Source organism: Theropithecus gelada, chromosome 8, assembly GCF_003255815.1.
Source record: "Theropithecus gelada isolate Dixy chromosome 8, Tgel_1.0, whole genome shotgun sequence".
Taxonomy (NCBI): domain Eukaryota; kingdom Metazoa; phylum Chordata; class Mammalia; order Primates; family Cercopithecidae; genus Theropithecus; species Theropithecus gelada.
The window spans coordinates 82884959-82908344 of record NC_037676.1 but is presented as its reverse complement, the minus strand read 5'-3'; the positions used below and the strand labels follow the sequence as shown (position 1 = coordinate 82908344).

Below are 23386 nucleotides of genomic sequence, written 5' to 3'. Positions count from 1 at the left end.
GAGCCACCGTGCCCAGCTACTGTGCACTCTTAAGCTTGCTTTACAAAAGTATTTTAATAGTCATCTCTGAAACAAGTAATTTGTCTTTTGATAGAACAATTTGCTAAGGTGCGTAAGGTGCATAAGGAGCATAAGGTGCTTTGAGAAGAATTATTGAAGAAAATTTCAAAGATTTCAGTCTCTTGGTACCTTCGATTGAAAGAATAGGCTTTGTTTAATAATTTAGTATCATGGGTGGACTTCAGAGAGCCAAACTGTAACAATTTACAAAAATTGTAACTTCATGATGAAATTAATTGAGCAGACCCCCCCACCCATAATTGGGAACTATTTGTTTTTTTTCTCCAGTTTAAGAATTTATCTTCCCACTGTTTTGTGAAGCAGTGCTATGAAGTTTCTATCTCTTAAGAGTTCATTGCTTTTACAAATCAGGTAGCACACCTGTGAATGAAAGCCACATGTGTCAAAGTGACAATTCATTTGTGGATATGGCTTATTAATCCTCTGTTGGGCTTCTTCAGCTGTTCTCTAATTTGAAAATGTTCATCTCTCAGGAGGTGGTACAATTTATTTGATTTCATCATACGACACAAACTTTTGCCTCTCAATTTTACCTCCTTTATTGAAATAAGCTTAAAAGAAGTTGACTCCAGTCACCATGATCATAATCTTATGAACCTTTATTCAGGGTTAACTGGCCAAAATTAATGAACCAGAGCAACCTCTTCATCTCAGTGAATCATTGCCAGTGGCTCTTCACTTTAACAACATGGTAACTATTCCCATGACCTACTCTTTTTATAGTAAGTAGTTTTTTAAAACTTTTTTAAAAGCTCGGGAGCTCAAACACCCCTAGTTGCATTTCTTCTCCAGCCTCTTCCCTTCTCAGTAAATGGCTCTAGTTAGTGCTCCAGCCAACACCTGACAGCCTTCCTCGCTCCCTTTTGCTCATCTCCCACGTCCAGCTGCATCAGCCAGTCTTGCTGGGTCTCCAGCCACTGTCCCCACCCTAGTCCAAGCTCTCCTGGACTCCTAGCAGTCATCTCCTAAGTAGCCTCCCTGCTTCTATTCTACCTTCCCTAAAATCCATTCTCCATATAGCAGCTCAGCTAATTAATTATATTACAGATATTCATCATATTACTTCACTAGGCCTGCTTAAAGCCTCCCAGGGACTTTCTGTTTCACTTAGAATAAAATCAAAACACCTTCCATGGCCACCAGACCCCATCTGACCAGCTCTGCACTGCTCTCCCCTTCTCACACGGTAAGATCAACCTTTAAACATTCCTGCACATTCCCACTGCCATGCCTTTCCACAGGCTGCTGCCTCAGCTTGGGGTGCACTTCCCTGCCCCTCAGGACAGACTCTCCCCCACGTTCACAGTTCACCTCAGACGTCACCGCCTCAGAGAAACATCTGGCCACCTTAGATGCAGCCCCCACAGGCAGGCACTATCACGTTAGCCTGTGTATTCACTTCATAGCCCTTGTCACTATCCGAAATGATTTTGTTCTTTCTAGCTTGTTTGTTTACTGATAAGCGTGTTGCTTCCTACCATCCTCTAGGCTCCATGAAAGCAAGAACCTTGTCTGCTGTTCACCTCATATCACTCATGGCTAGAACAGGGTCTAGCCCACAGCACACTCTCAATGAACAGTTGTTAGATGAAGTATGGGTGATGGAATCCTTGTCTTCCTAATACTGTATGACTTTGAAACACTTCACTTCATGGACTTCAGCTTCCTCATCTGTAAAATAAAGCTAACAGAGCATCGGTTGTTCATGGGGATAAGTTAATAGAGTAAACGCGTGACAGCATATGGTACCTTGTGTAGCCATACAGCAGATGCAGAGTGAACAGTCACCAATGTCCCTTCCTGTTTTACAGGAAATCTTCAGAGGAACTAGACATGGACAAGGTGACAGCAGCAATGGTACTAACCAGCTTGTCGACTAGCCCTTTGGTTCGAAGTCCTCCCGTGCGACCAAACGGTAAGCCCAGGATGTGGGGCTTAGGGAAGGGCCCCTTGACACCAAGAGCAGGGCCTCTCTTTGAGGCATCTCATTCCTGTCAAACGCTATGAACCACTGACCCTCAGCCATTAGCAGGAAGCAAAGGGAAACATGGAAGAAATCGAGGCCCCCAGAGCTGTCAGCCTCCTCTTCATTTTCCCAGGGAGCCCACTGCTTAGTTCACCCATCCCTCCATTCAACTCACTTTTATTGAGCTCCTTTATTTTCTGCCTTGCTAGGACATGTCTTTGCAGTACTTGTGTCCCTTTTTTTCCCAGGTAAATGAAGATTGAGCTAATGAATTACTTTCCCTAGCATTATTTCTGTTTGACTGGGGAGGCAGTTGGATCAAAGAACTCTGAGATTATTTTTTAAAAACATTATCTCAGACTCCTTAATCAAATAGAATTATCTAGTCCATTCATTTATTCCATACACATTTATCAGGTACCATGCTAGAAGAATTGAATACCTCATTGAAAAAGTATCCACACTCCTAGGTAGTATACTGTCTCTTTGGGGAAGAAAGACCATCAATCATAGCCATATGAATGACTAGCATTTATTGAGCATTACTATGTGTCAGTAAACAAGTACTATGCTTGCCTTATCTCCTGTAATTCCCACAGCAATTCTATGAGATATTATTATCACTAGTTTACAGATCAGTAAACTAAGGCTCATAGGGATTAACTGGCAGAACTGAAATTCTCCATGTCTTTTTGATTCCAGATTTATTCTCTTAATCGTGATACGATTTTGTCTCATATAATCCAACACAGTAAATAAGGAGGTCAGGCAGTAGGAGGTGAAGTTGGAGAGACTGGCAGACCTTTCAGGAGGGGTCATTTATGCCTGGCTAGGAGTTTGGACTTTATGCTGAGGCTATGGGAGCACCATTAAAGTGATTCTAGCACTGCAAAGTCATGATTAGGTTTATCAACCAAAAGGAAAAGAAAAGACCTTGGTGGTCACAGTGGAGGTGAATAGGACATAACCAAGAAATGTGAAGAATGCAGAATCAAGAGTATTTGGTGCTGGACAGAGAGAGTGAGCAGGAGGGTGGGTCAAGGATGACTTCCAGGCAGTTGGTGTGCTTCAGCAAGGGGAGGACATTCACTGGGGTAGGTGAAAAACACACAGGAAGAGATGTATTGGCAAATGTTTGGTTCAAGAGCTGAAGTTGCTGAAGAAGACAATAGGAAACATGTTTAATAGGCAGTGCCTGAGGACCATTCAAGGGGCAACATCTGGTAGAGATTTGGGTGTATCTTGGGAGAGAGATCTGGGCTGAAGATACAGAATTAGAAGGCAACATTTTGAAGCCATGAGAGTAGATGAGGTCACCATGAGAGAGTTATGTAAAAGCAAAGTGAGAAGAGAAGATGGCTAAGGAGGGAAGCAGTGAAGCTCACCATCATGCAAGGAATTGGCAGTGGGAAAAGCGCCCAGGAAGACCCTGACGGGTGACCAGATAGGTAGAGGAAGACCAGGAGAGTGTGGTTTCATGGAAACCAAGGGAAAAGCATGTTTTAAGGAGAAGTGTCTGATGCTTCAGAAGGTCATGCATTAAAAAGACTGAATATTGCATCAAGAAGGTGGTCACTGGTGGCTTTGTCAAGAGCACTCCCCAGGGAAGAAAGCCAGATTGCAGATTGCAGTTCACTGAAATGTAATGCACTGAGACCACTGAAAGAGACTTCTGATCAGTGAAAACCTTCTCTCAAAAACCAGCGTGGTCAATTATGAGATTGAGAGATGGTTCACACCCAATTTGGTTTTAGATGTGAGGTGTTAAAATAAATTCATTGAACATATATTCAGTCCTCACCAAAACTTACTCCAACCCCATTAAAAGGGGGAAAGAATGATCAAGATGCTAGGAATTCAAATTAATGTCATGAATCAGTATTGCTCAGCAACATTATGATTCACCAAGCTGGGATAACACCTCTTCTTTTTTTTTTCTTTTTTTTTCTTTTTTTTTTTTTTGAGATGGAGTCTTGCTCCATCACCCAGGCTGGAGTGCAGTGGCACTATCTTGGCTCACTGCAACCTCTACCTCCTGGGTTCAAGCGATTGTCATGCCTCAGTCTCCCAAGTAGCTGAGATTACTGGCATGTGCCACCACACCCAGCTAATTTTTGTATTTTTAGTAGGGTTTCACCATGTTGGTCAGGCTAGTCCCGAACTCCTGACATCAGGTGATCCGCCTGCCTCGGCCTCCAAAAGTGCTGGGATTACAGGCGGGAGCCACCTCACCCAGCCGACACCTCCTCTTTACGTAGCACCAGATGAGTTGTTCTTGAAAGGGGCCTGACTACTCCCATTCAGTGACCTGACTGCTCTTCTGGGGGTCTCTAGCAAATAGGTATTCAGATTTACCTTTCTCACTTTGGCAATGCTAAAAAAAGATTATAGTAAAGGCAAAACTGTAGCCAGGTGTGGTAGCACATGCCTGTAGTCCTGGCCCAGGACTTTGGGGTTACATTGAGCTATGATGGTGCCACTGCACTTCAGCCTGGGTGACAGAGAAAGACTCCAACTCTAAAAAATAAAAAATACGAAAACCCTGGAAAACCCCCAAAACATATTCTAAGAAAAAGGAATTGCAGAATGTCATGGAATCCTTAAAGGAAAAAAAAAAAAAAAGTGTATTTTAAAGTAATCATTATTTTTACCATTGGCTTCTTTTTTTAATTGAGAACATTTTTAGTGTTCCTTTGTACTTAAAGGTCAGAATTAAAATAAACCTTTTGGTTCTTCAATGCAAACTTCTGTTAGCATAGTAATAAAGTAATTCAGTGCTCATTTATGGTTTAAAAAATAACTACTCAACTAATAACCCCAAATTGTCTGCTGTCTCTCATTTAGTCTGTAAGAAAAAGCAAATTCTTAAATAGAGAAAGCAATTTATGATAATGAAGGCACTTTTTTAGGAAAAAAAGATTTTCTCTAGAATTATTGCACATCAGTGAGTTTTTTGAAACTGTTGTGATCATTTTCTGTGCCTAAAAAGGATCATTCTGTCAGGAAGTGGGTCTGCAAAGAGGGTAAGAGTCCAGCAGTGCCTGTCTCCATTCCTGACAAACAGTGGTTTAATATAAGGAGGCTCTGTCCCCTAAGAATATTATAAATCAGACCTGACTTTTTTCTGAAAAAAAACTTTACTATATCACTTATAATCCTTCTGACTAAATAGTGTTTCTAAAGGAAATGCCATTCACAAATCAGTAAGCAAATTCGCTTTTAGCATTGACATGAAACCATGTAACCACACTGTAATAATAGTTGATTCTCAAAATAAATTCAGTGCCTCATACTTAACATGATTATACATCTAGCACCATTAGCTTTATTTTATTTTACAAATGCATACTACAGTATATTTATAAGCCACCCAGGGCCTGCCAAGGGAGTTTTTCACACCAAGTAAAATCATCAAGCCTTATATTATGCTCTTCTTGAACTCCTCTTGTACTAAATGGAGCTTTCTTATTTACAACAGGCAACTCTAGTCTGGTGAGTGCATCAGTCTCTGTGTAGACTGCAGGGAGTGAGATGCTAATTTGGTTTTGTTGATGCTGGCAAAGCATGAGACTGCATAAATGACCATTTCATTCTAAAAGAACCTAGCTGTAATGAGATGGGTAGTTTCTCCTATTTCAATTTACAGTTTCACTCCTCTAACTTAACTTTTTGCTTGACATAGTTGAGGAATATGCTAGAAATCTATAATTAGGTAAAGGTAGTTATGAAATTTCCCCATGAATGCTAATCTACCATTTGTCTTCACTTCATTACTAATTACACAGACATTAACAGTATTTTTTTAATGAGGCATTTGGGGATGTTTTTTCCTTGTAATTAGAACATAGTTTTAATATATTCAAAATGCACATAAATATGGAGGAGAAATTATCCAAAAAGAAAGTAGAATTTATACAAATGCTAATTAAGGTTGTGCATCTTGAAGAGTAAAGCAAATCTTCAGTGATTAAAAGAGCACCCAGAAGACATTCTTTTTTTTTTTTTTTTTGAGACAGAGTCTCACTCTGTTGCCCAGGCTGGAGTGCAGTGGCATGATCTTGGCTCACTGCAGCCTCCGCCTCCCAGGTTCCAGTGATCCTCCTGCCTTAGCACCCCCTAATAGCTGGAATTACAGGCACACACCACCATGCCCAGCTAATTTTTGTATTTTTAGTAGAGACGGGGTTTCGCCATATTAGCCAGGCTGGCAGAAGACATTCGACCTGGGCAGAAATCTCTCCACATTAGCGAACATTTCATAATGCTTTCCACCACAAATGAAAAGGTAATATCCAATAGCAGTCTTAAAGTAATTATTGCCAATAAATTCTTATCCTATCCCAGCTTTGCCAGAAAGAATGGAGGTTGTTTACAGCCCAGGGACTGCATGCACTGAGGAAAGAAGTCCAACCAGCAGGCCACCTTGGGCCTGGGCTCACCAGGGATACTTACCAGTCACATAGCAAGTCACTTTGCTTCCTGCTGCCTCAGAGTCCTCATCTATAAAACTGGGATAATAATCCTTATTCTGAAGGACAGATGTTGTGAGAATGCTTGAGACTGTGCCAATAAGCTTTGTAAAATGTAAAACACTCACAAAATGTAAAGCATTACTATTTGTTGTAATAAGCAGAATGGAAATGGGCTTTAGATAACTGTACAGAAATTATTTCTCTTAGATTCTTAAGTGTTAGACTAACTTCCTATAAATGTATTCTAAGAATCACAGTCCTATAAGAACCTCCCACCCCCCATTTTTTTTTGAAACAGGATCTCACTCTTTCACCTAGGCTAGAGTGCAGTGACTCAGTCACAGCTCATTGCAGCCTCAAACCCCTGGGCTCAAGTAATCCTCCCTCCTCAGCCTCCAGAGTAGCTGAGACTACAGGTGCATGCCACCATGCCAGGCTAATTCTTTCATTTTTTCTGTACAGACAGGGTCTCACTATGTAACCCAGGCTGGCCTCGAATTCCTGGCCTCAAGTGATCCTCCTACCTCAGCATCTCAGAATGCTAGGATAAGAGAAGTGAGCCACTGCCCTCAGCTAAGAAATCCCTTTTTTAAAAAATGTTGAAATTAGAGGGGTTGGGATGAGAGGGAACTCTGTGACCAAACCATTCAGAAGAATACTGCAAATGCTATTCCTGTCTTAGAAATACTGCAGTCAATAAACCCAGAGCTCCCCAAACTCAGTGAACAAGAAAATCTTTTTTTTCCATATAATCCCCACTATGATCCCAAGGAATTTGTGTTGCACAATACAAAAACACATCAGAAAACTCTTAGAAAAACCTATTATCATGAGGTTAAAAAAATTAAATGTTTATAAACTACAGTGTGGCTTTTGGGAGGTGGTGTATAAATAGAGCTAAAACTTACATACCCAGCTGTTGCAGATGATTGAGAGGGCTGGAGTGGTTTCACTGGTGTAGAACCAAGGCTCCCACTTCCCCACTGAACCATGCCCGGGCACGCAGGGGTCCTGGCACTGACTGTGTTTGTGTGCACGCAGAGAGCCTCAGCGGATCCTGGAAGGAGGGCGGCTGCGTGCCTTCCAGCACCAGCAGCAGCGGCTACTGGAGCTGGAGCGCCCCCAGCGACCAGTCCAACCCGTCCACGCCGTCGCCGCCGCTCTCGGCTGACAGCTTCAAGCCCTTCCGTAGCCCCGCGCAGCCAGACGACGGCATCGACGAGGCGGAGGCCAGCAACCTGCTCTTCGACGAGCCCATTCCCAGGAAAAGAAAGGTTGGTGGTCAACCATGCGTTCAGTTTCCTGAAGGTGCTTTCTGTCCCCTCTGAAGGGCCAGCGTGAGCTTAACCTTGGACCTACACCCGCTTTCTGTGGAAAGCAGCAGCTTACGTTCCTCTTTAATGTTGTTGAAGTTTGAATAGAAATTGTTATAGTGACAATTAAAAAATGACATATACTGGTAAGTTTCCTGAAAGTATATACGCGCGTGTCCCATCCTCTGGTTATAAATTGCTGACCTGGGAGTTACCAGTATTTGTAAGTTAGAAAATTGGACCTCAGGCTTGCTTCGGTATGAACTCACCCTCTTCATGGGATTTATTTTTTTCATATGTAAAATATAATTAATATCTTTTCCTCTTTTCTCCCTCAATCAGCCCTGAAGGGTTATTGGGAAAAATATTTTGTATCTCATTTTTATGCAGTTATCTGTGAAATATACATAAAAGCTGAGATATAAACAAACTTCCATTCTTACATCCTAGAGATTATATATTAACTAAATAAAAAGTGAAGAATAGCCAGGCACAGTGGCTCACACCTGTAGTCCCACTGCTTTGGGAGACAGAGGCAGGAAGATTGCTTGAGACCAGGAGTTGGAGACCAGCCTGTGCAACATAGCAAGACCCTGTCTCTACTAAAAAAATTTAAATTAAAAAAAAAAAATTAGCTTAGTGTAGTGTCATGCACCTGTAGTCTCATCTACTCAGGAGGCTGAGGTGGGAGGATCGCTTTAGTCCAAGAGTTCAAGACTGCAGTGAGCTGTGATCTGGCCACTGCACTCCAGTCTGGGCAACAGAGTGAGACCCTGTTGCTTTAAACAAAACAAAAAGGAGTAGAAGAAAAAAAAGACATCTAATTAATTGATTTAGCAAATTAATTGATTACACATTTGTTTAATCCTCCCGGCAGTCCTGTATAGTGAGTTTTGCATTTCCATCTTGATATGAGGAAACTGAGGATCAGGGAGATTGATTGTACATTTAACTGGCCCCCGTCAGGCAGGTTAGAAAGGGACAGAGCCACCATTCCAGCCCAGATCTGCCTGAGCCTCAAGTTCATATTCTTTTCATTCTCTTCAGGTACATTTAAGTTATGTTCGGTCATCATTTTTCAAAAACATTTCCATTTCACAGAATGAAGCAAAACTACCACTATACTACCACTAAATCTAGAAGACATTTGGCATTATTTTTAAAATCACCACATAAAACTGTTGTTGTATGTATTGGTTTTTAAATTTAGTATTGGTAGCTTCATTATTAAATGGCTGTTCACAAACAAAAATCCAATATAAAGCCCTGAGGATTGCAATGCAAACTTTTTTCCTCCCCCAGTTCATTTCAAAGAGGAAAACAAAGAGATGGCATTGATCCAACAATGCCTTCCCTCCCTGCATCTCTCAGCATCATTCCACATGTGTAACAGTGGAGGTGATATGGGCACTGTCTCTGGGTGTGTACATGTGAAAAAGGCTGACATTTTTATCCAGAAAAAAGGATATTAATGTAGACCCCTGACCTTCCCAGAGGCAGTGGCCTGAAGAGTTGCTGTTTCATACCAGTGTGTCATGCAAAGGGGCTGGAGTTGTTCTGGCACCCTGTGGGTCCCCAGGGACACTGGGTCTTCACTTGACCAGTAGGGGAGAGAGGCTGGCACTTGTATCAGTGGGTACCTGCAGGCAGGACAGTGGTAGGAACCTGAAGTCTTTTCCTGTTACTTTAAGCTTCACAGACTTTCTCCCTAGAGTTTTCTGAGTGTGTAGTTCGAACACCTAACAGGCATGGCCCAGGATTGTGACAGAGGACTCAGAGCACAGGGAACCCCAATGTTATTTAAGGCACATTAATGAAAGCCTGTCACACCCTTCCATTTCTAATGTAGCCACTGAGCCAAAATTCACACTCTTGCATCACAATTAGACTGCACTTGTTAGCCCCATATGGAAGGTCTACAGGCTTTAACTAAATTAAGGTATAGTCAAGTCACCAAAGGAAAAGGAAAAAAGCTTCCTTTTTTATATTTTTTATTTTTTTAATTTTTATTATATATATTTGTTTTTATTGAATGAGCATAGGCCCACTCCAGAAGAAGCTAGATAGTAGGAAGGAATGAACGAGTAAGAATAGTGTTTATCCTTCTTTCTTTATGACTTCTCCCTCTATTCAGACTTTAGATGTCCCCAAAGTGAGACCAATAGGATGCTGATTGTAGCCACTAATGTTTAATGCATGGATTTTACATAGACCAAGTTGTTACTTTGGCCTTTTGAACTTAAAGTTACTTGGAATGGTGAAAATAACAAGAAGGTGAGGCTGATACTATTCTTTTTTAAATTCATTAGGTGAACCAATATTTATTGAGCACATATCAGGCAAAATACTTATTCCCCTGAGAATAAGGCATAGTTTTTTCCTTCAAGGTGTCGAAAGTTGGGTGGCTGGAAATTGATGTGTAAAGAGGCAATAATTACAAGTGATAAATGCAGTGTTCGTGATGTGACAGAACACAGTAACTGTAATACAGTTATTTTAGAGATTTTAAAAATCATGTTTCAAAAGATTTCTGTGAGTTAATTTGCTTAAACCAGACAATATGTTCTGTCTAATTGGTAGAACTTTCTGAGTCCATCTTATTCTCCTCTCCTTTCCCTCAGTTTCATAATACCCATTTAAAACCTATTGTGATAGTCACTTGTTCTGTGGGTATTGTTTGAGAACCTTCTAGATCAGTTTTTTCCAAACTGCACGTCTCAATCCACTAGTGGGTTGTGAATCAATTTAATGAGTCACTCTTTAATCAATAAAACAGAATAGAGTACACTGTACATAACAAGTATTCTTTCTTGATAATTTTGTTTCAGTGTATACATATGTGTATGTGCGGTGCAAAATGTATTTCTTATTGTGGCTCATCATCCATAAAGTTTGGAAGCTTCTGTTCTTTGTTATAAAGAGATAATATGATTTGTGATAAATTAAGATGTCCTGATTGGAAATCAAAAGATTCACATTGTTTGCTACCTTGAGAACCTAAGAATATCATCTCACCTCTCTGATCATCAACTTCTTCATCTGTAAAACAGGCAAACAGGTATTAACATGCCTCTCTCAGGATAGTCATGAAGATTAAATGTGCTAGAATGTGGCAACATTTGAATAGACATTGAGGACTCTAAACAAAAGGGGAGGGAGCATTGCCTATATCTGACTATGAAACAATGATCCTGACCTTTCTCATTATTATGGAAGCTTCCTCATCTCTTCTCCCACCTCCCCCCAGCACAGAGACGGCTGACTCCCACCTCTTGTGGAGATCCATGTTCCGCTTATGTAAAGAAGATGACAGTGTGTGGTACACTGCATAGACAAGGCAGTCTCTCTTACTATCAATAGTGAGGAGAAAATATTTGCTGATAATCACTATATTTGCATATTTAGTTACAGTTTACCAAATGCTTTTAAATGTAGCATTTCATTTAATCATCCCCCAAATCTTTGGTGTATTCTTATCCCCATTGTGCCAAGAGGCTCATTGAGGTTATGTTAACTGTCCAAGGCTGTGTAGCTTATAATGTGGCAGAGATCAGTTTAACTGAAATAGCAGAGGAAACGTTTGAGGCAAGTTAATTCAGTGAATCTATATTTCCTTCGGCCCACAAGGAGAAAAACGTGGAGAGAAAATAATCAGACATAACTACAGCTATGTGGCAGGGTGGGAGCAAGGGTGCACAAAGTTCCGAAAGAAATGGAGAGCAGAAATAGGAACTCCAGGCTGTCTGCCACATGAAGTATCCGTCACCCTTAAGGAACCTGCAGCCAAGGTAGGTGAGAATACGAGAAGGGAAATGAAAGGCTTCTCTATCCTGGCCCTGGAGGTCAGCCAGCCAACTTTGTCAAGCCCAGGTCTAGCAGAATTTTTCCTCTGGGATTTCAAGATAGACTGACAGAACTTCCAAGCTCAGAGAAAAACCAGGTTGTGTGAGTCCAGACTCACACAACTTTGTGAGTTGTGTGACTTTGGGGAGGTGCAATTTCCATCATGACCACAAGGTGATGCAGTGACCCTGAATACAGCCATTCTGGGAGTTCGTGGGAGAAAATGAATTCTATGGAAGGTCAAAGAGTTAACCATCAATTCCACAAGACCCCAAGAAAATCAAGAAGCGCTGATCAGAAATGATTTATGTGCCCTTTTCCATGCCAGATCCCTGATTCTGTCAGATTCTGGAATCTGTACATTCCGAAATTGTCATGCCAGCTTTAGGACTTACGTGACTTAAGCAAGTCATCTGGCCTCTTCAGCCTTAGTTTCCTCATCTATAAAATATGGAAAATGGTGGCACCATATCGATGTGGCTGTTGTCAGGAATATACGAGAGGCCCTGTAAAGAGCAATAAATGTTAGCTGCTAATACTTTGCCTCTTTTCCCCCCATTTGGCAACTGCCTGAATGGGGAATTTGAGAAGCATAGGTGTGGAGAGAAGGGGGTGCTTGCCTCCACCCTCCACCCTGACCACACTCACCACGCCAATGCCACAGTGGCTCAGGATGACTCCGGATCCCTCAGCCACCCTGTGCTCATTTGGGTGTGCATTGAGAAGCCCTCTGCAATGCACTAGGTGAGTGCAGCAAAGACAGTAGCAGAAATTGGGGGCATAAAAGGACATCTGACTCAGGACTCTGCATTTCAGAACATTAGCAGCATCTCAGAGGCAATTTCTAAATTTCAGCATTCATCATTTCCATTTATTTCACAGGTATGCGTCTTAACCATGAACAGTTGTACCTGTGTATTAGGAAGAACCTCAAGTTAGAGAAGAAAGCACTGAGTTAACATAAGGTGCTTCAGTAATAGTTGTACAGTAGCAAACAATTAATCATTTGCTCCACTCTGTATTTTTAATCGTTCAGAGCCAAAAAGCTATGAATCACTTTAAATTGTGAATGGCTGCTCCAAGAAGAAAACAAACCCGTAAAGCCCTCACGAATAAGCATGTTGCCAGTCTCTCTGCTGACTTAATTCCTAACCCACTAATTTTGAGCAGAGAGTGCCTCTCGCAAAAAGAACGGCTGTTCCAGAAATAGATCCATCTGTTAAAACTGCTGGGGAGGGCGGTGCTAAGAACAGCAGCTTGGATCAACTGCACGGATTTCATGGTGATGGTACATACAGCATTGTCAGCCAGGGCAGGGAGCTGATTGGCCTCATAGAGAAAATTCAGGATAAAGAGGAGTGATATCTAGGCAACTTAGTGACAAGATCTTAGAATAACGTGCCGTGTAGTATATAGGCTCTGGAACATTGGAGTTCGAAGGACTTTAGAAATCTTCTAGCCCAGTCTCGATCTTTCCAAGTTAGAGGACTACTCAGTATGTCTAGAAATGTCCAGATGTCCCCAAAGATGAGATGCACTTTTAGAATTCATTGATTGAGAAAACACAGAATGACTAGGGATTTCTGTTAATTCAGAAATCTTTTTGTCGTTTGTTGTTGCTGTTATAGAAATCATTTAAAATCAACTTTACTTAGGTATAATTTTCACATAATAAAATGAACCCATGAACCCATTTTAAGTATACCGTTCAGTGAGTTTTGACTGTCTCTACCTGAGTAATCACCACTCTAACCAAGGCCAGCACTCCTCATACCCCGCTTCAGTCAAAGGCACCACCAAGTCCCAAACAGGCAACCAACCACTGGTATAACTTTCATCACTATAGATTAATGCTGCCTGTTGTAGAATTTCAAGTAAATGGAATTATACAGTGTGTATTTTTGGTATACAAAATACCAAATGTTGGCAACAGGAACTCTCATTTATTGCTGGTAGAAATGTAAAATGGTACAACCACTTTGTAAAACAGTTTGGCAGTTTCTTAGAAAGTTAAATATACACTTACCATATGACCCAGCAATTCCACTCTTAGGTATGTATTTCCCTAAGAGATAAGAAAACACACATCCACAAAAAAACTTGCAGACAAATGTTTATAGCAGCTTTATTCATTATCACCCCAAACTGGAAACAACCCAAATGCCCATCAACAGGTACCTAGATAAACAAATTGTGGTATAATCATACAATGGGATACTTCACCACATAAAAGGGAGCGAACTACAGATACAGGAAACAGTGAGTGAATCACAAAAACATTATGCAGAGGGGAAGAAAAGCCAGGCACAAAAGAAGACATTCTGGGTTATTCCATTTACAAAACTTTTGTTAATTTTGTATTCACTTATCACCACAGCATCTATAAACAGCACATGGAGGTGGGAGGTGTTTCATCTGTGCTTGGTATACATTGAATTCACCTGTTACTTTGTATTAACCCCACACACATTGAAGATCCAAAACCTCTACTCTCATTAGTCCCCTCATCTTACAATAAATAAATAAATCCCCCAAAAGGTAAGTCAACTTGTATACCGTGTAACCGTGAGGTAGCATGAGGTAACATGGCTGCTTTCCCAATTCAGGAGACCACTGGAACCCCTGCCAGCTTCTAGGAAGTTACTAATTTTAAAATACACTAGTGCATTTACCGATCTTTTGGCATCTGCTGAGGATCTATGTGGACCTCTTGACCCTGAAAGAACCATTGGAGCCGCTGCCAAGCTGTGTGGGTTTTCACGAGACAGGCTGAGGAAGTTTGTATAATGCAGCCAACTCACCTGCACAGAATAACTCGGCCCTCTCTGGAGAGTCTTGGATGTGTAAGCCCCTGTCCCTGCCCTGCCATTCCAACACCACACATACACACACACACACGTCACCATACAAAAAAAAAAAAAATACCTGAAGATCCTCTCAGTCACCTCAGAACATGACGTTAACTCCAGGCTGCTGAGTGATAAAGTGATGTTCATGTACTTTCTAGAATATAGCGTTAGTTGGACTTACACATCATATGCATGTTATACAATACTTCGAAATACTTCAAAAATGTTATATAATTCTTCAATGAACTGAAGGTGAGCTTCAGCAGTCACCGTATCAATCCTAAGTATCAGTCTGAGTTCTGTCAAGAAAATAGAAGTTACTTCATATATTCTAAGTATGAAATCATCTTTTAAAAACAGGATTGAGGCTTCCTATTGGTAGGGCAAGCAGAGAGAAAATCAGGGAAACCTTGGCCAAAGGTCTCAGCCAATAGACCCAAGGCAGTTGTTCCTAGAAACAGTTCAGAAGCTGCTGCAAAGGTGAAAATCTCTGGGAAGTTCTCTCCAACCATGGTGGCCCAGAGCATCAATGTTGAGAAATTCTAAAGAGTTTGTCTGGGAGCTGCTATACATCTCACATCAGGCATATGTGAGATTCCAGGAGTCTGCTCACGACTGCATGGAGCTTCAACTCCTCCTGGGCCTGTTGTGGGTGTTAAATAAGATACACATGTGGAAGTTCCTAGCACAGGACCAGGCACAGAGTGGTTCCCAATCGACGGTGGCCTCCCTCTCTTCCCTCTCCTTTATATGAAGAAGACCATTCTGTTAGACTTGAGGTCTTTGCTGACGTTGGTATTCTGCAGAAGTGCTTTCCACTGGGGTAAATTTTCAGCTGTTCTCCATGAGCTGGTGGACATTCCAGCTTTGCAAACATCTGTTAGCTCTGTGAGGAGAAGCCAGGGTAGAAGCACAGATGGGACTGTTCAGATTTGGCTGCTGCAACTCTGCCAGCAGCTTTGCTTGGTTTGGCTTCCTTGGGCAGGCTCGGACCCATGCGGCAATCTGGGCGTTGTTTATTTAGCTATTTTTTCATGTTCTCCTCCTCCCATGGCTTGCTTTTCTTTAGTGTAACAGCAAGTAGTCTGTTTGTAGACAAAGGATTTGTTTCAACTGGATGTAGTTAGGGGACTTTGAAAAGCACTAAACTCCCATTTAAAGAGCCTCATGCTTTGATGCAAGAATGTCTTTGGCCTATGTAGAGACAAGTCACTTTACAAAGGTGTAGACAGGGTTAGGGGAAATCAGTAGGGGGAGGTGCAGGACTCCAGGGGCTAACAACATGGAAGGCCATTATTAACCCTAACCCCTAGAGCCTAAAGAGACTCTGCAAGAGAGGAATTTCTACAATCCAGAAGATTTACCAGAACTCTGGAAATACAGCTTTTGGAGAGGTTACCCAACAGAAAAGGTAACTGTTGGAGGAGAAATGTAGCCACTGCCCACCTGTGGCCAGGCAGAAGGAGAGAGCCAGGAGGAATCAATACCCTCCTGCTCTCCAGTCTCTCCTGCCTCCCCACCTCCTGCCGGTGCCTCTCATTGGCGAAATCCAACCAGAGATCTATGAGCCAGAAGCCCTGTTAATGCAGCCTCCTGGGCCCCTGAGCATGGTGCAGAAAAGGCATGGTGTAGACCTGTCAGGTCAAATAGGACAGGTCATCAAGTCCCTTAATAGACATGTAACTTTTCTTTTCACACCAAAGAAGCTTTTCTTACAACTTCATGTTTAAGATTGTTTAATATACAGTCATATGGCATAATTTAACCAATCCCCTATTGTCAACCTTGAGGTTATTTCTCATTTTTATCTAGTGTAAAAATCTGTGTGATGAATATACATATGTGTTTGCAAGTATTTTGAATTACTGTCTTTGGATAGATTCCTACAAATTGAATTGGCTCAAAGTTATAGGTGTTTCTTAAGCTCTTATTGCCTTAAGCTGTGTTTGCCTTAAGCTGTGTTGCCCTCAAATTTAAAGATGGCCCCTATCTGTGCATGTGTAAACTGAAGGCAGAGCTCTGACAGTCTGGACTAAAATGAGATAATAAATGTGAGATGAGATATTCAAAAGGAATGTCAAAAGGAAGAGGTGGAGGAGAAAGCAGAACTTTGTTTTGGGAGTGCCGCCTCCCCCCAAAACAGTTGATAGTCTTCCCACTATATGTAATTATGTTTCTGAGTCCCTATTTACAACTGCCTTGCAAATCCACAGGAACTTTCTGTATCTCTAGGATGCAACATTGTTTTCTAATCACTTTTGCCAATGACCTGAGTCATTATAAATTAGCAATTTTTCCTGTAGCAGATTTTCCATTGTCTTCTGGTGAACTCAGACTTTCCTCAGGCAGCTACCAGTGTAGGGTATGCAAGACTGGAAGAGAAATGTGCGATATAAAGTGAAGGGAAAACCATCTTATAATTCAATCCTCTCCATGCAGGGCATCACCATGGATGTCCCCTGAGAAGTTAATTTACAGCCAGGTAAGATAAGCAAGAGTTAATCATGCTGAGAAACATTAAATTCTACAGAACAAATCTTTTTGGCAAACATGCTTTGAACACAGACGATTCACTAAGTAAATTTTACAAAGTGCTATTTAAATAAATTAAGATGTCTCAAATGTGGCTCATCTCTGAGGGTCCCAAAACACAACCTTTCCGAGATTGAACGTTACAAATATTTATTGAGCCAGATACTGTGAGGCACTGGGATAGAATATAGTCTATCCCCAAAGTGCCTCTTGAAAACCCAGCAAAAGGAAAAAAGGCAAAAGGAGATTACATTTCTTATTATCATTACCTAATTTTCTTTGGGCAACAGATTTCTTTGGAGCCTTTTTGCAGGGGTTCAAGGAAGGTGTGTGTATGTGTGAGGAGGAGATAAACAATTGCTGTTGGTAGTTATCCTAATTCCAGGGGACTTAACAGAGGATAATGGTCAGCTTCCTTGGATTCTGGGGGTTTGATGCCTCCAAAATGTGTCATCTACTTGAAGTAACAAATGAAAACTATGGAAAGGAGTTAAACCAATGATATTTATTTTTCTGTAATCAGGACCAACCTTAACTACTTGTCAGTTTAAAAAACAAATACTTGACATTATTGCAAGGACGAAGAACAGTAATCTTATAAATAGTACTTGTTATGGTACAAAAATACCACTGTGATTATCATATCCTAAAACAATCAGCAATTTGAGGCCTTAAAAACGTCCCATGATGTAGGAGGAATTTGGCTTTATTTGTTGTACAATACTATTATATTCATTATGAAAGCCTACATCTGACTGACTCATTGGTAAGAGCCATCAGATGACACTGGATAAGTCTTGTAACTTTCTGGAATCTTGTTTCCCACCATGAATATCAGAAATACGGAAATAGTGTCTTATGCTTTGCCCATTCCTTTCCCCGCTCTCTAAGGCAGGGATCCGCAACTCCCGGGCCTCGGGCCGATATCAGTCCGCACACAGCCTGTTAGGAACATGACCAAACAGCAGGAAGCCAGTGAGCACTACCGCCTGTGCTCCGCCTCCTGCAGGTCAGCAGCCGCGTTAGATCCTCATAGGAACATGAACCCTATTGTGAACCAGGTTGCGCGCTGCTTATGAGAATCTTAACTAATGCCTGATGGAACAGTTTCATCCCGAAACCATCCTCGCCCAACCTGCGCCACAGTCCGTGGAAAAAATGCCTTCCATGAAACTGGTCCCTGGTGCCAAAAGGTTGGGGACTGCTGTTGTAAGGCAACTATTTTATCCTTCTCAAGTATCCTCAAACTTCATACACAACCTTCCCTCTTTGTCCTCAGTTCTGACCCCAGTTCCTACCTCATTGAAAAATTAGAAACATTCATACAGGAATGCTTTTTTTTTCCCCTTCTCCACCAAATCAGCAAATTAACTGCATCTGCAGCCACCATCTGGTTTCCCTCCTTTTTCCAGCGGAGAACTGCCCTATCTTGTCCAACGCAGCCCCTCTCCCTGTTCTGTGTATGTTGGTGCTGCTCTCCTGACCTTCAGAAGAACCTCATCCTGTCGCTAACCCCTACTTCTCTACTGCACCATCAGTTTCCCTGTGTTTGCAGTCATTCCCATCAGCATAGAAACTCACCTTAGTATAACTCATCTTTACAAACCCTCCCTTGACTGCTCATCGGTCAGCAAAATTTCTTGAAAACATTGGCACTTACTCTCTGTTTTCCTAAATCCCACTTACTCTCCAGTCCATGCCAATCTGACTTCCATCCACAACACTCTACGAGATTTACCGCTATCTGGGCCACCAGCATCCTCCATATTCCAAATCTGAGGAACACTTCTCAGTCCTTGTTCAACACAGTTGGTCACATCTTCCTTCCTGAGACACTTTCTTCTATCTGTGCTTTTAATAGCATGATCTCCTGACCACTTCCCTCTCTGGCTGCTCCTTCTCAATCTCCAACATAAAATATTGGATGCTACAGTGCACCCTAATCATCTCTAACTGCATTTTTGCCTAGATGGTCTCATCCACACCCAAGTTTTAAGTGCTCCTTCAGCTCCTGACCCCAAATTTATATCTCTATCCCTGACTCTCCCTGATTCCAGGTTCACATATCCGGTGTCCTGCATGCAGTCTCCTTTTGATACATAATAGTCATCTCAAAATTAACATATCCAAAACAGAACCACAACACACCCAGTCTCAAACCTAAAACATGGAAGTCATCTTTAACACCATCCCTTTTATCATTCCTCATAGTCAACCCAACAGCAAGTATTGTTGGATCTGCCTCCAAAATATGTCTTGGATGTGTCTATTTTTCTCCATCCTCTCTGCCCAAACCCTCTAAGTTACCATCTCTTCTCACCTGTGGTGACTTCATGCAGTGACTCCATGCTGGTGACTTCATTTGTTTTCTATCCCAAAACAGAGTCATATTTAAAAAAAAAAAAAAAAAAAAACAAGTCATGTAGTGTCACTCTCTTCCTTCAGTAACTTCTCTTTCATTTTAGAAGAAAATCCAAATTCCTTACCTTTATCTGCAAAGCCCCACATGATCTGACCCTGCTTCGCCACTTTATCTCAAACAAATCACTGCCTCCCACATTTCACTCTCAAAACACCCTCATTCTTTCTGGCCTCCAAGAGCCAAGATCTTTCTCATCTTCAGGCCTCTGCACTTAACTCTTCGCTATGTCTGGAAAACTCTAGCTCATAGCTTGGCTGGCTCCTTCTCCAACCTTCAGGTCCCAGCTCAAAAGTCACCTTCTACAGGCCTCATGCTATATCTGAAATGGTCATCATGTATTATAATTTATGTCTCTCCCCTACTAGAATTTCACTTCCTTGAAAGAAGCCTCGTTTCTTTTTTTGTTCTCTATCCCCAAAACCTAGAATATTCCTTGCTAAATAGATACTTGGTTTAATGAATGAAAGAATGCCATTAGCAAAAAGGTTAGGAATTAATCAAAAACTGTTTTCATCCATCATGACTTCATTTCCAGACAGATGCTTGGACTGCTGGGTACATGTATTTTTGCTTGAGTCATTGGTTCTCTTACGTGGAAGATATTTTCTACACTATAGCTTCATCATTTGAAAAATGGGCAGAAAGCATTCATAGTGTAAGGAGTTGTTCATTAATATTTGCCATGGTTTGATATGGTTCATTTACCTCCACCAAAATCTCATGTTGGAATTTGATCCTGGTGTAGGGGTGTTGGGAGGTGGGGCCTAGTGGGTGGTGTTTGGGTCATCGGGGTGGATCCCTCTTGAATGGCCTGGTACCATTCTCATAATGGCGAGTTCTCGCTCTCATGAGACTGGATTGGTTTTTGAGAGAATGAATTAGTTCCCAGGAGAGTGGGTCGTTGTAAAGCCAGAATGCCCCTTAGGTTAGATCCCTCTTGGCATATTCCTGCATCACCTTTGACCTCCACTATGATTTAACTCAACACAAAAACCCTCACCAGAACCTGAGCAGGTGCTGGCGCCATGCTTCACATGCAGCCTGCTTGACGAGCTAAATAAACCTCTTTTCTTTATACCCAGCATCAGGTATTCTTTTATGACAACCCAAAATGGACTAAGACAGTACTGTTAAATTCTATGCTTTGAGTAAAATAATATTTTGAATTCTGCAGACTTTCTTTTTGTGAACCTAGCAGGTTTGAAGTTGGGATTTAAATCGCCCCCTCTGGCGCATCTTATGTTTCATGCGTTTAGATCACTGGCTCAAGGAGGTCCTGGAGGCTGAAATTTGTGAACTGCCTCCTTGGAATAAACACAGACTCATAAGGATCATGTACTTAAAGTTTCCTAATTATGTCTTTGCTTCTCCGCATCTCAAAGAGCTTTAGCTCTAGCTCCGTGTAGCTCTGGGTCCTACGCCCGGCACTGCACACTGCAGGGAGAACATCATGAAGCTGAGTGTGTGTGCCCAGGAGCTGCAGAAGAAACAGAAAGATTGCTGTGCTGTGAATGCTGGCCACCCAGGCAGAGCCTCTGGGGCACAGTGGGCCACTGGACTCACGAAGCCCATGTGAACAGTGGGTTCCTTCCGTGGTCAGTAATCTGCTCTAGCAGACTGCTGCAATGTGCTACCACACTTGTCCTCTGCTTGCCATGCTTAAGGCAGCCATTCACCAACACATGAGCACTCTTCAATTCTGGAAACTCCCAAGTACCATTTTTCAATTCAGAAACCTATGGAAAATCTTCAACATGGGGTGGCTGTCCAGATAAATCATCTGGATACTGATTCCATCAGTAATAGCTGATGAGTCGTCTTCTAAATAAGTGAATGATTGCTTCATAGAATCAAGAGTATGATGGTGTGAACCAGAAGTACTTGATTGCAGATATTCTAGCAGGCACATAAATCAAGCTACATCAGTTCCATCAGTTTGGGAAAGATGTCACCACTGCTATATGTGTTGGTCAGGTGGGCTGACTGTTGGAACAACCCATTTTTCTCGTGTCAGTAGCTTAACACAATAAAGGTTTGTTCATTCTCATGTCACAATCCAGTCAGGTCAGTGGAGGTTCCAAAGAGGGTGGATGTCTTTGCTCCAAACAGCCCTCTGGGGATCCAGGCTTCTTCCTTCTAATGCAGATGTTGTTAACCTGGAATCCACAGATCCCCAAATGGATACACAGAATCCAGGAGGTCGGTGAACCTGTATGAGGGAAAAAGTATATCTTTATTTTCACCAACCTCTTAACCATAATTTAACACTTCCTGTAATTATGATTTAAGGCATCAAGGCATAATAATGTTAGCACCACCTGCAACTTTAATACCTACCAAAATCATAGATGTTTCATATCACATTACAATTTAGTAGATATCATGAAATATCATTTATTCATAACACTACTGTAAAATTATGCTAGTTATTAGGCCCACTTCAAGGTCTTGTTATTTACTTCGTTAATTAGAGAGTATGTGTATTACAATATTACAAAATTTTTTTTAAGTTCAATTTTTACTTTAGATTCAGGGGTACATATGCAGGTTTGTTACATAGGTATATTGCGTGATGCTGGGGTTTGGGATACAATTAAGCCTATCACCCAGGTAGTGAACATAGTACTCAATAGATAGTTTTTCAACACTTACCCCCCTCCCTACTTCCCTCCTCTAGTAGTCCCCAATGTCTGTTATTTCCATCTTTATGTCCATGTGTACCCATGGTTTAGCTCCCACTTGTAAGTGAGAGCATGCAGTATTTGCTTTTCTCTTTCCACATTAATTCACTTAAGATAATGGCCTCCAGCTGCATCCATTTTGCTGCAAGGGACATAATTTCATTCTTTTTCATGGCTTTATAGTACTCCATGATGTATGCATAACACATTTATTCATTCCACTGACACCTCGGTTGATTCCATGTGTTTGCTGCTGTGAATAGTGCTGCAGTGAACGTACAAGTGCATGGGTCTTTTTGGTAGAATGATTCATTTTCCTTTGGGTATACACCCAGTAATGGGATTGCTGGGTCGAACAGTGGTTCTATTTTTAGTTCTTTGAGAAATCTCCAAACTGCCTTCCACAGTGATTGAACTAATTCACACTCCTGTCAGCAGTGTATGTGCATTCTCGTTTCTTTGCAGCCTCGCCAGCATCTGTTATTTTTTGACATTGTGATAATAGCCATTCCAACTGGTGTGAGATGGTATCTCATTGTGGTTTTGATTTGCATTTCTCTGATGATTAGTGATATTGAGCATCTTTTTCCTATTTTTTTTTCTTTTTTGGTCACTTGTATGTCTTCTTTGAGAAATGTCTGTTCATGTCCTTTAACCACTTTTTAATAGGGTTACAAAATATTTAATGTTTTTTTCTAGCTGTATTTCAATACACTTGCATTTCTTTATAACTTTGTGTATTTTATTTTAAACATTAAAAACCACTATTCTGAGAAGGATTCCTAGGTTTCACCAGACTGCCAAAAGGGTTCATGGCAAACAAAAAATTAAGAACGCTGATCTGGTGGTTTTGCTGTCCCCTAAGACTTTTGTGTCCTTTGCATCTAGCCAGCAGAGCAGGCTGGGAGTGATACTGAGAAGTAGTTTAGGGGCAAGACTTAAAAGGAATGTGTGTCACTTCTCATCCATCAGCCCTAATTCAGTGATGTGATCCCACTTGACTGCAAGGAAGTCTGGGAAACGAGGTCTAGCTGTGTACCCAGCAGGAAAAGGAAATGGGGCTTGGTGAACACATGGAAGTGACTGTCACCATACCCAAGGGAACAGTCAGCAAAGAGATGGCATCCCAATGACAAGGGACCTCCCTGGAGAAAACTCACTTTTTATAAAATTTAGGACGCACAATCATAATAATCCTGTAATAGCTGCTGTTGGTTGAATGGTTAT

General features: G+C 41.5%; 1 protein-coding gene across 2 annotated transcripts in view; it reads left to right on the top strand.

Moving 5' to 3' along the window:
• Positions 1-23386, top strand: part of ZNF704 (zinc finger protein 704) — a 248392-nt gene that overhangs the window by 189712 nt on the left and 35294 nt on the right. For both annotated transcript variants that reach the window (XM_025394540.1, XM_025394541.1), the window contains exons 3-4: positions 1893-1996; positions 7561-7793. In XM_025394540.1, coding sequence (XP_025250325.1) covers positions 1893-1996; positions 7561-7793 — 337 coding nt within the window. The remainder of the gene's footprint in view (positions 1-1892; positions 1997-7560; positions 7794-23386) is intronic.